Raw genomic sequence first — 14401 nt, 5'->3', positions numbered from 1 at the left:
AGATAGATAGAACATCAATGATGAGAGCTAATCATTGATTGGCTGCTTCCTGCACAACCCCACCAGGGATCGAGCCCAAAACCCAGGCATGTGTCCTGACCAGAAATTGAACCATGACCTCCTGGTTCATAGGTTGATGCTCAACCACAGAGCCACGCTAGCCTGCCAGGCTATATTAATGGTTTATTTGGTACACTTCTTTGGCAAACTTGTACATTTTCTGCAAAGAACAAATGTTGCTTCTGTAATTTAAAAAAGTTATTGAAAAAGAAAAACTGTGCTACTGACTACATCCTGGGGAACCCATCACTAAAGCAACAACAATGATTGGTGCCACTAGTGATGGCTACTCTGTGGGGTTCTGAGGGAGCCTGGGTCTGGGAAGGGGAGAAGGACGGTTACAGGTGGCAGATAGGTAGACAGATATTTCTCCACCACTTCCTACCCCAGAGCAGGGAAAGCTTGCTGGGCTCTGGTGCCACCCAGTGTCAGTTCTCTTACTTTCCTGAATCTGCAACCCAGTGGGGAGCACAAGGAGAGGACAGCACTTAGAGAAGTTCCAGCCCTGCCGGGCAGCCCCTGTACCACCTTCACAGCCTTGGCCAAGCTTGCAGGGTCCCCTTGATAGTGGCCCTCCACTGGGACAGCATTATCAGCTGAAGTCTGGGGGAGTCATAAGGGATGCAAGAACCTGAGTTCTTCCCAAAGAGAGCCAAGGTTACAGGTAACCTGTTCTAGCCCCTTCTTCTTCTTCTTCTTCTTTTTTTTTTAAAATATATTGATTTTTTACAGAGAGGAAGGAAGAGGGATAGTGAGTTAGAAACATCGATGAGAAACATCGACCAGCTGCCTCCTGCACACCCCCTACTGGGGATGTGCCCGCAAACAAGGTACATGCCCTTGACCGGAATCGAACCTGGGACCCTTCAGTCCGCAGGCTGCTCTATCCACTGAGTCAAACCAGTTAGGGCTCCAGCCCCTTCTTTATGAAACTTTTAGAAGTGGGTGTGACCACCAACTGGATACCCACAAGGGACTCAGCATAGTAGGCGAGGCACTGTGGGTTCCCAGGAAGCCAGAGAGGAGCAAAGGCTGAGGGTCAGAAGTGGAAGGAGCCTTACACCTTCACTACAGGGGGAGCGGGAGGAGGTGCAGAGAAGAGAACCACCAATGTGCCCACATCTGACCCATGCACATGCCACAGTAGGGGGCACCCACTACACACAGGCACTGCCCTGGGCAGAAACAGAGCTGTGTGTAAGACCAAGGGCCACCTTCATTGAGTTTTGTTCCATTCCTCCGGTTGGCAGAGGGTTACAATGAGCAGGTGAAAAATACAACCAGGGCGTCTGACCAGCCAGAGTGGCTTAGTTTGTTGAACATCATCCTGTGTACCAAAAGGTTATGGGTTTGATTCCTGCTCAGGGTACATACCTAGCTTGTGAGTTTGGTCCCCAGTTGGGGAGTATACAGAAGGCAACTGATCACCCGGTCAGCATGGCTCAATGGTTAAGCGTCGACCTATGAACCAAGAGGTCACGGTTTGATTCCTGGTCAGGGCATATGCCCAGGTTGTGGACTCAATCCCCAGAGTGGAACGTGCAGGAGGCAGCCGATCAATGATTCTGTCTCATCATTGATGTTTCTGTCTCTCTCGCCCTCTCCCTTCCTCTCTAAAATAAAAAAATACATATTAATAAAAAAAAAAAGGCAACTGATCGATGTTTCTCTTTCCCTCCCTCCCTCTTTCTAAGTATGTCCTCAGGTGAGGATTAAAAAATAAATAAATAAAAAATACAACCAGGCCCCGAGCCACACAGAGATGGAGATCCTCACTGCAGCTATGCTGACTCAATCTGAAGTGCCAGAGGAACCCAGGCCCATTTCTGTGATAATGAGACTTGGAACCCAGAGGACAGCTTAACTCAGTTTTGCCACTTAAAAAAAAAATTATTTTTTAAATGTAAAGAAAAATTACAAAGATAATGCAGAATTCCCATATACCCCACACCCAGTTTCCCATTAGTAACAACTTATACTAGAATAGATGGAACACTTGTTTACAAGTAATAAACCAGCAGTGATACATTATTTTTTAAAAAGTATATTTGTATTGATTTCAGAGGTAGGAGGGAGAGGGAGAGAGAGACAGAACCATCAATGATGACAATCATTGATCAGCTGCCTCCTGCATGCCCCCTACTGGGGATCGAGCCTGCAACCCTTGACCAGAATCAAACCTGGGACCCTTCAGTTGGCAGGCCAATGCTCTATCCACTGAGCCAAACCGGCCAGGTGATACATTATTTTTAACTGCAATCCACATTTGATTTCTATAGTATTTATCTTCCCCTAATGTTCTTTTCTGTCCCAGGATGCCATTCGGAATCCCATGTAACATTTAGTCATCACATCTCCTTAGGCTCCTCTTGGCTGGGACCATTTCTCAGACCTTCCTTGCTTGTGATGACCTTGACAGTTTTGAGGAGGGCTGGTCAGGAATGCTGTAGAATCCCTCTCAATCTGGGCTTGTCAGATACTTTTTCTCATGGTTAGGTTGGCATGAGGGGTTTTGGGGAGGAAGATCACATAGTGCAATGAATGTCCTCATGATATCAGGGGGTGTATTCTGTCAATGTGACTCGTCACATATGATGTTGACCTTCATCTCCTGGCAGAGGCAGTCCGTTTGGCAGGTTTCTTCTCCACTCTAAGGTCATTCCCCCACTCCAAACAGTAGTTTTTGGAAGGAAGTCATGCCGCAGCCCACACTTAGGGAGTACCTTGTGGAATTCCACTCTGCCTCCTTCAGGATGGAGTAGCTATATAACTTATTTACATAGCCGCTTTCTTTTTTAAAGAAACAAAAACAAAATCTGACCCTCCAGACCCATATATTTTTATTTTTTTTTATTTTATTGATTTTTTACAGAGAGGGAGAGGGACAGAGTTAGAAACATTGATGAGAGAGAAACATCGATCAGTTGCATCCCGCACAACCCCCACTGGGGATGTGCCGGCAACCGACCTGGGACCCTTCAGTCCGTAGGCTGATGCTCTATCCACTGAGCCAAACCAGTTAGGGCCAGACCTATATTTTTAACAAAACCCCATGGACCTCAGAGACGCGGCTCCTAAGACTGAACAGTGAGGACCCTGGAGAGCAGGGCTGTGGGGCCCAGGCCCATCTAGCAGGAGAGTCATAGCAAAACTCAGAAAACTACAATCAGCTCCAGGTCAGGGACTTAAGGTCCTTGCAACCATTCCAGACCACAAATGTGAGAGTTGAGGATGCAGAGGAGGTCTGTGATAGATTCCCAACCAAACTCCAGCCTGTCTGGGATTTTTACACCCAAATGCCTGCTCTTCAACTTCACTCTGTCGATCTCTCACTGTAGCCAGGCCAAGAGTCCATCCTTTCTGGCCCAGCCTTGGACAGGCTCCTCCATTCCTCTCTGATCAGCAGCACCTGCACACCGGTCTCCCTGTCTTTCTGCTCCTCCCACAAGGCCAATTCCACCCAGTACCACAAGTCTTCTTCCTTCCCTTCTGGTGCTTCAGGTGGTCTAAGTAATGCTGGGGAAACCAAACACCAATGAAGACTCACCCAGGCCCTATTCCTGTGTCTTCAGCTACAGCTGGCTCCTCTCAGCATATAAACATGGGCCTTGCCCCACCTCAGTGCTTGGTGGCCCTGGCTGGCTCCCTAAAGTGGTCACTGCTGACTGCTAGCACTACACTCACCAAGGCTGTCCCGGGTCCCTGGGTGCTGCCCCATAACGGTTTCAGGACCCAGCTCCCTGAGCTCTCAACTTGAAGTGCCACCTCCTCCAGAATGTGACAACAGTGCCAAGTTTTCTTTCTCCCCAGCTGTCCCTCTTCAGGTTCTTCCTCTGCCAATTTCATCAAGATGGTCCCCAAGACTCTGCCTTTAGTCCTTTATCTCCATCAGTATTCCTGGGTGACCTCTCTGACCATCTGTGTGCCTGCACCTTCTAATGTCACCTAGGAAGTTGCACACCCTCAGATGGCCACTGCCTCCCTTTCCTGTTCCTACACCAACTCCAGTTTTCCTGAATGAGTCCGCCAATAATAACTGAGCACCTAGTATGTGCTAGATTCCAGGCCAGGTTGGCGGGGTTTTGATGATGATCACAAAGGAGGAAGCTTCTACCTTTATAAAACTCATATCCCAGTGGGCAAATTGGATAACAAACCAGCAAGAAAGAAATTAACAAACCACTGCATAGGTGCTAGGAGGAGAATCTTTCTTGTGGTGAGAGGCTGACAGGATGGGCCCTCAGTAGACAGGCTGGACAGGAACACCCTTTGAGGAGGTGATATCTGAAGCAAGACCTTTGGATAGCTGAGGGCAAGTATTCCAGACAGAAGAGCAAGTGCCAAGTCTCTGAGGTAGAGACAATGAGTATGTTCCAGGAAATGGGGGAATGGATCAGAGGTTGCTGCTGGGTGGAAAGCAGATTCAGTAGGTCAAGCTAGACAGGACCCTATGGAGTCTGTGAGCTTGAGCAGGTCTGAGATGAGGGCAGTGTGCACCAGAGAGGAGGCAGCAGAAGGAAGATCCACAGAGAAGACCTGCAGATGGGCTGATGCAGGAGAGAGCTTCAGAGGAGCCTAAAGTGCCAGCACTCCTGGAATGGGCTGAGCCTTCTGGGGCCAGGTGGGGAGGGATCTCTGCATACCCCTGCCCCCAGGGCTGGCTCTGTTCCCTCAACCTGTTCTAACCTCTGGGGTGGGCACCTGTGTGCACCAAGAAGAAAGGTGGCGGAGGAACAAATGGGAGTCCCTGACTTTCACCCAATTGATGATGCTGTAGAGCAAAGTGCTTAACACAGTGCTGAGCACCAACCTCCATTCTTTCCTTCACCATGAACCAATCACTTTCATCTTTGGCTTCCCATTAGAATCACCAGGAAGCTTCTAAAAAATGACCACTACCCAAGCCACATCCCAGAGCAATGAAATTGGAGTGGGAGTGGAATGGAGCAGGAATGCGGTGGTTTCAGTAGTTTCAGTAGATTCCAACGTACACAGGTTGAGAGCTGATGCTTGAAGTGCAGGTGGGGAGCCCCAGAGAGCAGGATTTCTCAGTTATACAGAGGAATCCCAGGCACCTGGGGGAAGACCCTCACTTCCCAAAGCAGTCTCTGTTACTGTTTCTCTATTAGGGTCCACAAGTCATGCAGGTAATGATGCAACTCCCTAGAATCCTTCAGAGTCCGGGGACCTAGGATGTCAGGCAGGCATGGGAATCAATGCTTCTCAGCTCCTTACAGATGATTCTCCTCCTCTTAGAGACAGTGAGCCTGCTAGACTCAGTGCCATCAAGGCCTATTTATCTGCCCTTCAGGATGATGGAAGACCAGCCCCAAATGAGAGAATTCTGAGGTCTGGCTAGAGGAGCAGGGATGCTCAGTGTCAGAGCTTGGGTAGGGCAAGGATCCTGCACAGACTGCTAGGGCTTGAGGAGAACAGGGCCTCTCTGGACTTTGGGCTGGAGGATGAGGGCCACCAGAGCCCTGGAGGGGAGATGTGGGGGACAGGGGAGGGGGCAGAAAATGAGAGAAAGAAACAGGAGAGGGAGAAGGGCTAGGGATAAAGCATAAATAAACCTTGGGTCTGAGGTCAAAGGATGTCCCAGAGTTCAGCACTCCTCCCAGCTCTCACTTCCCATGTTGTAGGAAAAGTGCCACCACCACCATTCTGGTCACAGGCCTAGTGCTTCTCAGTTCTGGCTTTCTTTCTTTTTTTTTGTTTTTTTTTTTTGTTAATCCTCACCAGAGGATACTTTTTTCCATTGATCCTTCAAAGACAGTGGAAGGGAGCAGGGAGAGAAAGAGAGAGAAAAATTGATGTGAGAGACACATCAATTAGTTGCCTCCCACACGAGCCTAGACCAGGCTGGGGAACGAGCCTGCAATCCAGGTACGTGCTCCTGACTGGAATCAAACCCAAGATCTTTCAGTACGCGGGCCTGATACTCTAACCACTGAACCAAACCATCTAGGGCTCAGCTCTGGTTTTCTGATTTGCCAAGGCCCTAGCATTGCCCTCCCTCCAGGAAGGTTAAATGTCAGATGTTCAAACAGAGTCTGGCTGATTCAGTGCATCTGGGTGGGGCCAGAGACTGGGGTCCGTGTCCAACCCCCTCTTCCTTGCCACCATGTTCTGCAGCTGGTCAGGATCCAGCGCTCCAAGAGCCACTGTCTGGAGAAAAGCAAGCCTACTTGCCTCCTCATGGAGCACTCTTCATGCCCTGTCAGGCTACCTTGGGCAAGTACTTTTCCATTTCTAAACATACTTCCTCTCTCTTTGGACAAGGGTTAAAACTAATAGATAATTACACAGCATTTCATCTTCTATTTGTAGACAAGAGCAGCCAGATTTACTATTTTAATCCTCTAGTGTTTCTCAAATTGACCTGGAGTCCATGGCTGAGGTAGGTGAGTGCCTTATGGATGAGGCCTCCCCTGCAACATCAGAGTGCAGGAGCCACCTAGCCCTCCATGGGGGCTCAAGGGAAGACTTCACTGAAGGAGAGAAACTGGTTCTTGGGGGGATGAGTGAACTAAGCAGGCAATAAATAAGAAACAACAAATGCCCCCAAAGAAAGAAAGTGGTCAAAGGACAATAAGGGTATTTTATAAGAGTACAAACAGCCAGTAAGTACAGGAAAACAGATAAATTTTCCTAGAAATGTAAATTACCACCAGAATCAGATGCCATTCTTCACTTAGGCTGGCTGGCAAAGATGAGAAACCCTGCCACACCAGGGGGTGGAAGGGCTGGAGGGGGAAGGGAGTGTAAACTGGAGGACAAGCTGGCAATAGGGGTCAAGAGGTTTTAGAAAGTACAGTAGTCCCCCCTTATCCTCAGGGTATTACCTCCAAGACCCCTAGTGAATGCTGGAAACCCAGCACAGCACTGAACCCTACATATATTATGTTTCTTTTTATACATACACACCTTTCTTTTTTTTTTTTTTTAAATATATTTTATTGATTTTTTACAGAGAGGAAGGGAGAGGGATAGAGAGTTAGAAACATCAATCAGCTGCCTCCTGCACACCCCTACTGGGGATGTGCCCGCAACCAAGGTACATGCCCTTGACCGGAATTGAACCCAGGACCTTTCAGTCCGCAGGCCGACGCTCTATCCACTGAGCCAAACCGGTTTCGGCCACACCTTTCACTTAAAGGAAGCATTTACGGCTCCTCTTTGGCATGTCGGAACTGCCAGCATCACTACTCTTATGCTTTAGGACCATTATGAAGTAAAATAAGGGTCACTTGAACACAAGCACTGAGATACCACAACAGTTGATCTGATAACCGACACGGCTACTAAGTGACTAACAGGCAAGGAGCATATATATCGTGGAGACGCTGGACAAAGGGATGAGTCACATCTCTGGCGGGACAGAGCAGGATGCTAAGAGATTTCATCACGCTACTCAGGGCAATGTGCAATTTGAAACTTATGAACTGTTTATTTCCAGATTTTTCCATTTAATATTTTTGGACAGCAGTTGATCATGGGTAACTGAAACCACGGAAAGCAAAACCATAGATAAGGGGGACGACTATATACACCATCGCATTTGTTGGTTCACTTCTAAGAAGATTTCCTATGGAAATAACCAGTGAGCAAAGATTTGTGCCAGGATATTTATCTCAGTGAGGCTAATAAATATAGAAAAACAGCTACAGTAACCTGTTGTATAAACTCAGGAACTCCATACAGCAGAATACTATGTAACCGTTATGCTGAGGAGATAGCTATGTTCAATGGCAGAGAAAAATGTTCACAAACACCAGAAGAAAAGTTTCCACATAGTTTGGGTGGTGCAAGCCCATTTTTGTAAAAGAACACAATTGCTTACAGCAAGGAATATACAGGCAGTCCTCGGGTTACGTGCCATCTCCCATTTATTTATTAAAAAAAAAAGTTCTGTCAATTCGACGTATGTACATATGTGCTTTTATGTTTTTTATTATTTACTGTATTTACCAAAAGGTCAGGAACTGTTATCTTTCTTTTAAATTTTTTTTTACTGTTTCACTTCATTACTGCTGTGTATGTGTTCCATGTGAGTGATGTAGGTGCTTATGTAGGTGGGTTCCGACTTACGGCAAAAATCGCGTTAATTACGTCGCACTGTAGGAACGGATCTCCAACGTAAACCGAGGACCTACTGTACAAAGAAATAAGTCTAGAAGGACTTGAACCACAATTGTGAAATTATGGGTAATTTAAACTTTTCTTATCTCATGTGAAACCTTTTTCTATAAGGAACAAAGGTTATTTTGCATTAAGGAAAAAAGTGATCAGGCTGACCAGGTGTGGAAGAACATTACTGCTGAGGGAACAGTCTTCATGAAATCACAAGTGTGCAATCGTGGGCATGTCTAGGGAATGACAAGTAGCTCAGTCCAATCCGAGAGGAGAGTGTGTGTGAGGTGCAGTGGCTGGGATAAGGGGACAGGTTTCCAGGAGACTTGTGAGCTGCAGGCAGGGTTAAGGGCTTTATCCTGACCAGAGGTGCACAGCAATGAGACAGAAGCTGAGCAAAACTGAACCAGAGGCTGAAGACCAAGTGGCCAGTATGACAGACAGTCCAGGAGGATAGAGGCTGGTTCCTGGTCCCCCAGGGGCCATATGGCATCTGCAGAAGGACCAAACACCAGAACAGAGAGCAGGGCAGAAGCTTCTAGAAGAAGAGGAGACAGTAATTCGCTGTGTCTGTGAACAGGAGGAGAAGAGCAATAGCTAGAACAGTGGTTTTCAAGTGTGAGTGATTCTGCCCCCTCGGAAATACTTGGCAATGTCTGGGGACATTTTTTTGGTTATCACAATTCAAAAGTGCCACTGGTATCTAGTGGGTGAAGATCAGGGATGCTGTTCAACATCCTACAACGCATAGAATGCCCCACCCCAAGAATTATCCAGTCCCAAATAGTGATAGCGCTCAAGTTGAGAAAACCTGAGCTACAGGAAGCTGGAGAATTTTAGCAAGAATTTTTTTTTTACTCCTTACCCAAGGATATGTTTTTCATTGATTCTAGAGAGAGGCAGGGAGAGGAAGAGGGAGAGAGAGAAACATTGATGTGAGGGAACCATTGATTGGTTGCTTCCCGTATTCACCCCAACCAGGAATCAAACCTGTAACCTGGGTATGTGCCCTGTCTGGGAATCGAATCTGTGACCCTCTATGGGACACACTCTAACCCAGCGGTCGCCAACCTTTCGGATCTCACGGACCACCAGTGGTGACTGCTGCTCTAACCTACTGAGCGTCAACCCATGAACCAGATCACGGTTCCATTCCCGGTTAGGGCACGTGCCTGGGTTGCGGGCTCGATCCCCAGTAAGGGGAGTACAGGAGGCAGGTGATCAATGATTCTCTCTCATCACTGATGTTTCCATCTCTCATCCTCTCTGAAATCAATAAAAATATATTTTAAAAATAAATAAATTAATTAATTAAAAATACTTTGAGTTCCAAGCCCTCATCTGACGAACCAATTCCTTATACGGGGTCAGCCAGCCTCTCCAGGAATTATCCAGGCATGGGCATTGTCCCATCTCTGGCAAATGCTGGGAGTTGACAATGGGTACATGTGGTTCAATATCTTACTCTACTGTTATGAAAAAAAAATTTTTTTTTAAGTCCTCACCCAAGGACATGCTTAGAGAGAGGAAGGGGAAGGGGGAGAGGGAGAGGGCGAGGGGGAGAAACATTGATGTATGAGAGAATACATTGATTGGTTGCCTTCCATAAATGCCCCCTCTGGGGAGATTGAACCTGCAACCCAAGTATGTGCCCTAAGAATCAAACTGGCAATCTTTTGGTGCACAGGAGGACGGTCAACCAACTGAGCCACTCTGGCTAGGCTATTGTTATGTAAATTTGAATATTATTGTATTTCTATAATAAAAATACTGTTTTACTTAAAAAATATTTTTTCATTAAAATTTAGAGAGAGAAAAAGAGAAACATTGATGTGAGAGTGAAACATCGATCAGCTGCCTCCTGTACACCCCACATTGGGGATTGAGCCCACAACCTGGGTATTGAACCAGCACCCTTTTGGTGCACGGGACGATGCCCAATCAACTGAACCACACTGGCCAGGGCTGTTTTACTTAAAATTAATTTCAGTGTAGGGAATCATAAATAGTCCCACAATCCAGGTGGCAGCCAAAGCCATCCTGGGAAGACTGTCCATTCCTCAGCTCACCAGAGCAGAGAGGAGGAAGGGGAGGGGGAGGAGAAGAAGGATGGAGAGGGGAAAGGAGACAGAAAGGAAAAGGCGGGGGATGAGGAGGAGAAGGAAGAAGAGGAGGAGAATAGGAAGGAGAGAGAAGGGGAGGAAGAGGGGGAGGGGTACAAAGAGGGGGAGGACTCTTTAAAAAAAGTATACCTCCCTGGAGAGAAAAGAATCCTAGTACCTGGTCTTTCCTTATTTTTCTCCAGAGTCCTTGAAACCATGCTCTCAGAATAACAACCTTACCAGGTACTACTGGGCCTTCCCCAAACCCTTGTGAAGTAGGTAGCATCAGGAGGTAGGCACCACACTATGGGTGGAAACACTGAGGCTTAGAAGTCATACTGCAAGGGAGTGGAGAGCAGGGCTTTGAACCAGCCTACCAACCCCACATCCAGCCTGTTGAACCACTGCCATGCTCCCACGCCCACACAGAGGTCAAGTTTAGTGTGTTTCAGATGTTCAGGTTGATGGAGTGACAACAAACAGTCAAGGTCGCCCAAACCTAATGAGGGGCCACTCATTGGGGACTCAGTGGGCCTGACCATGTGTGGGAGCCTGGGAAGATGAATGGGCCTGCCTGGAGCAGGGCGCTGGCCAGAGTCCCTTCCATAAATGGGCCCACACCAGGCTAGGCTGTCCTTCTTTGGCCCCTTCCAGCTCTCAAGAGCAGACCCAGTTTCTGGTGTCTCATTTTTCCTCCCCTCCCACCATCTTATTTTGGACATGCTCTCTGTCTAATGTTGATTTTTACCTCTTTTGGGAACCTACATCTAATCTTATACCATGGTGGTGGCAAACTAGAGTCTGAGATAAAAATGAAACTTTACAAGTATCACTGCAAGGCTGCAGCTCTTCTACACTGAGGAATGCTGCAGAGTCACAGGTAAAAAAGACAGTGCTTAGCAGGACAGCCACAAGCACTCCCTCTACAAAAACGTCTTGGTTTCTTTACCTGCAACTTTATCCCGAATAAGTTTTGCAGACTCGACTTCACCAATACTGCTGAACAGACTTCGCAACTCATCCTGGGTCATGTTCTGAGGGAGGTAGTTGACTATTAAATTTGTTCTCCCGATGTCATCCCTGCAGTCTTCGGCCATGTGGTCTTCATAACCATTAGACATTGTATTTTTAAAAAATCTGCAGGGGGAAAAAATCAAGTAAATTCCCAATGTTCATATTGCAGAATGTGAAACAAAACTAATGACTGCATTAGCACTTAGTTTTCTCTTCAACATATGTCCACACAAAAACCTGCACATGGATATTTACAGCAGCTTTATGTACGATTGCCCCCAAACTGGGAGAAACCACAATGTCCTTCAGTAGGTAAATGGAGAAATAAAACATCTACACAAATGCGTATTCAGGAATAAAAAGAAATGAGCTATGAAGCCATAGAGACATGGAGGAACCTTAAATGCACACCGCTAAATGAAAGAAAACAGCTTGAAAGGCTACATATTATATGATTTCAATTATACACCACTGTGGAAAAAGTAAAACAATGGAGACAATAAAAAGATGAGAGGTTGCTGGAATTTTGGGAGGGATGAATATTTGGAGCACAGAGGATTTTTAGGGCAGTGAAGCTATTCTGTTTGATACTATAATGGTGGATACATGTCTTTCTACATTTGTCCAAACCCATGGAATGTACACCACCAAGAGGGAACCCTAAAGCAACTATGGGCTTCAGTTAATATGTATCAGTAATGGTTCATACTAACGTGAGATGCTAATAATGGGGGAAACTTTGTGTTCGAGGAGAGGTATATGGAAACTCACTTTGTACTTTCTTAGCAATCTTTCCATAAACCTAAAACTACTCTAAAAAAAAACAATTCCAAGTTCAACCGTTTCCACTTACTAAGAGGGCTTCAAAAAAGACACAATTTCAGCACCATCATTTAAGTTCCATATACGATGTGCAACATTAGTCCAATCTCCCAGCATTTCTTTTACTTATTTGCAAATATTCTGTTCCCTGCTCTTTATAAAGTAGTTTGGCACAAAAGCCAAAAAAAGAGATTAGAAAGTTAGACTTCATAAGTTTCAAAACATTGCATGTCAAAAGGCGTCAGAAACAGACAAGCAAACTGTATGGGAGAAAATACAGTTGACCTTAACACAGAATTGAAAGCATGCAGGCTTTGGAATGCCTTTAGTGGACCCACACAGTTCAAATCCATGTTGTTCATAGGTCAACTGCATTTTTATAAGGTGGATTTTTGACTACATAGGATATCAGTACGTTTAATAGCCGTGTTGTTTAAGGGTCAACTGTACTTGCTACCTATTATATTAATTAGATTGGTGGTTCTCATCCTGGGTGATTTTGCCCCAGGGGATACTGGGCAATGTCTGGATACAATTCTGAATATCACAACTGGGGGGCGGGGTGTGTGTGTGCACGTGCCACTGGCATTTAGTGGGTAGAGGCCAGCCCCTACCAAGATCTATCCAGCCCAAAAATGTCAATACTGCTGTTGCTGAGAAAAGTCCATTTAGAGCATCTACAAATTAATTTAAAAAATCTTACCTAACAGAGGAGAAACCAAGATGGCGGCATAGGTAAAACCTAAACTGCTGCCTCGCACAACAATTTCAAAACTACAACTAAAAGACAAAATGGACATCATCCAGAACCACAGGAAGGCTGGCTGAGTGGAAATTCTACAACTAGAAGGAAAGAGAAAAGCACACTGAGACTCACAGGAGCTGCGGAAGGCAGAGGTATGGAGGCGCACCAGGAGAGGGGTGGCAACTGAGTACGCGGCTGGCTTTTTCAAGAGGGAGGGAGACAAAAAGCTCCTGACTGCTCTGAACTCCAGTTCCGGGCGAGACTCTGGGGACCCAGACTCATACGGGGAGAAACTGGACTGTCTGGCAGAGGGCGAAACTCCAGGGCGGCTTTCTCTCAGAGGTGCTTGCAGCAATTGCTGTGGGACACTGAGACCCGAGGGGCCTCTTAGGGCAGAGCTGACAGGAAGCCATCGCTGTTTGCTCTGCCCTGAGATCCTGACCCACGAAGCCATTGCTGGTTGCTTTGCCCTGAGACTCTGCCCCATCCAAGCTGAGCGCAGAGGCTTTTGCATAAGAATGGCTGGGTCCTTTGAATTCTAAACTTACCTAACAAACTGCAGCTGAGTCAGTGAGACCCAGAACATCCAAAAGAAGGCCCAAGGCCCCATAGCAGCTTGCATTGCTTCACAGCTGGGCCTCATCTAGGCACCTCCAAAACCCAAACAAAGAAGAGGAATCTGCAAATCTCTCCGTAGCTCCTGCTGGGTGGCCTAAGGCAGAGACTAAATTAGCACCTCCTTGGAGATCCAAGAGCCAGTGTACCCAGCAGTCAGAGTGGGATCATCCAGATTACAACTCCTCAGATCCATAAGGGACACACTCAGGGGGCAGACTCAGTAAGCATCAAAGCCCCACTAAAGCAAGTCTTGCCTCAGAAGGGTGTCTCCAGCACAGAAGTTCTCCCAGCGTAGACACAGCTGATCCTCACAGCCAATTGGCCTGGAGGTCAATTCCTCCCAGTGATACCAACAACAATCAAGGCTTAACTACAACAAGACTGTTCACACAGCCCACAAAGGGGTGCACCAAGAGTGTCCACCTCAGGTTAACTGGGGAGGCTGAGCCACTGGGCCCTATAGGACACCTAGCACACAAAGCCACTCTATCAACTCAGGGAAGCAGCCAAAATGCGGAGACAAAGAAACAGGTCACAAATGAAAGAAATGGAGGAAAGCAAACGACTGGATATAGAGTTCAAAACCACGGTTATAAGGTTACTCAAGAATCTTCTAGAAAAGGCCGATAAATTTAGCGAGACCCTCAAGGATATGAAAAAGGACCAACTAGAAATTAAGCATACACTGATTGAAATAAAAAATAATATACAGAGATCCAACAGCAGACTAGAGGATCACAAGAATCAAGTCAAAGAATTGAAATACGAAGAAGCAAAAAACACCCAACTGGAAAAGCAGAAAGAAAAAAGAATCCAAAAATATGTAGATAGTGTAAGGAGCCTCTGTGACAACCTCAAGCGTACCAACATCCGAATTATGGGGGTGCCAGAAGAAGAGAGAGAGCAA

At 46.5% G+C, this 14401-nt stretch overlaps 1 protein-coding gene across 1 annotated transcript in view; it reads right to left on the bottom strand.

The window, feature by feature from the left end:
* ELAVL1 (ELAV like RNA binding protein 1) overlaps positions 1 to 14401 on the bottom strand; it is a 42268-nt gene that overhangs the window by 15852 nt on the left and 12015 nt on the right. The window contains exon 2 of the mRNA XM_080673734.1: positions 11245 to 11432. Within this exon, the coding sequence (XP_080529860.1) occupies positions 11245 to 11416 (172 nt within the window). The 5' untranslated portion in view covers positions 11417 to 11432. The remainder of the gene's footprint in view (positions 1 to 11244; positions 11433 to 14401) is intronic.

Source organism: Plecotus auritus, assembly GCF_963455305.1.
Source record: "Plecotus auritus genome assembly, chromosome: 6".
NCBI classification, from domain to species: Eukaryota; Metazoa; Chordata; class Mammalia; order Chiroptera; family Vespertilionidae; genus Plecotus; species Plecotus auritus.
The sequence above is the reverse complement of the archived record's forward strand: the minus strand, read 5'-3'. Positions and strand labels throughout refer to the sequence as shown.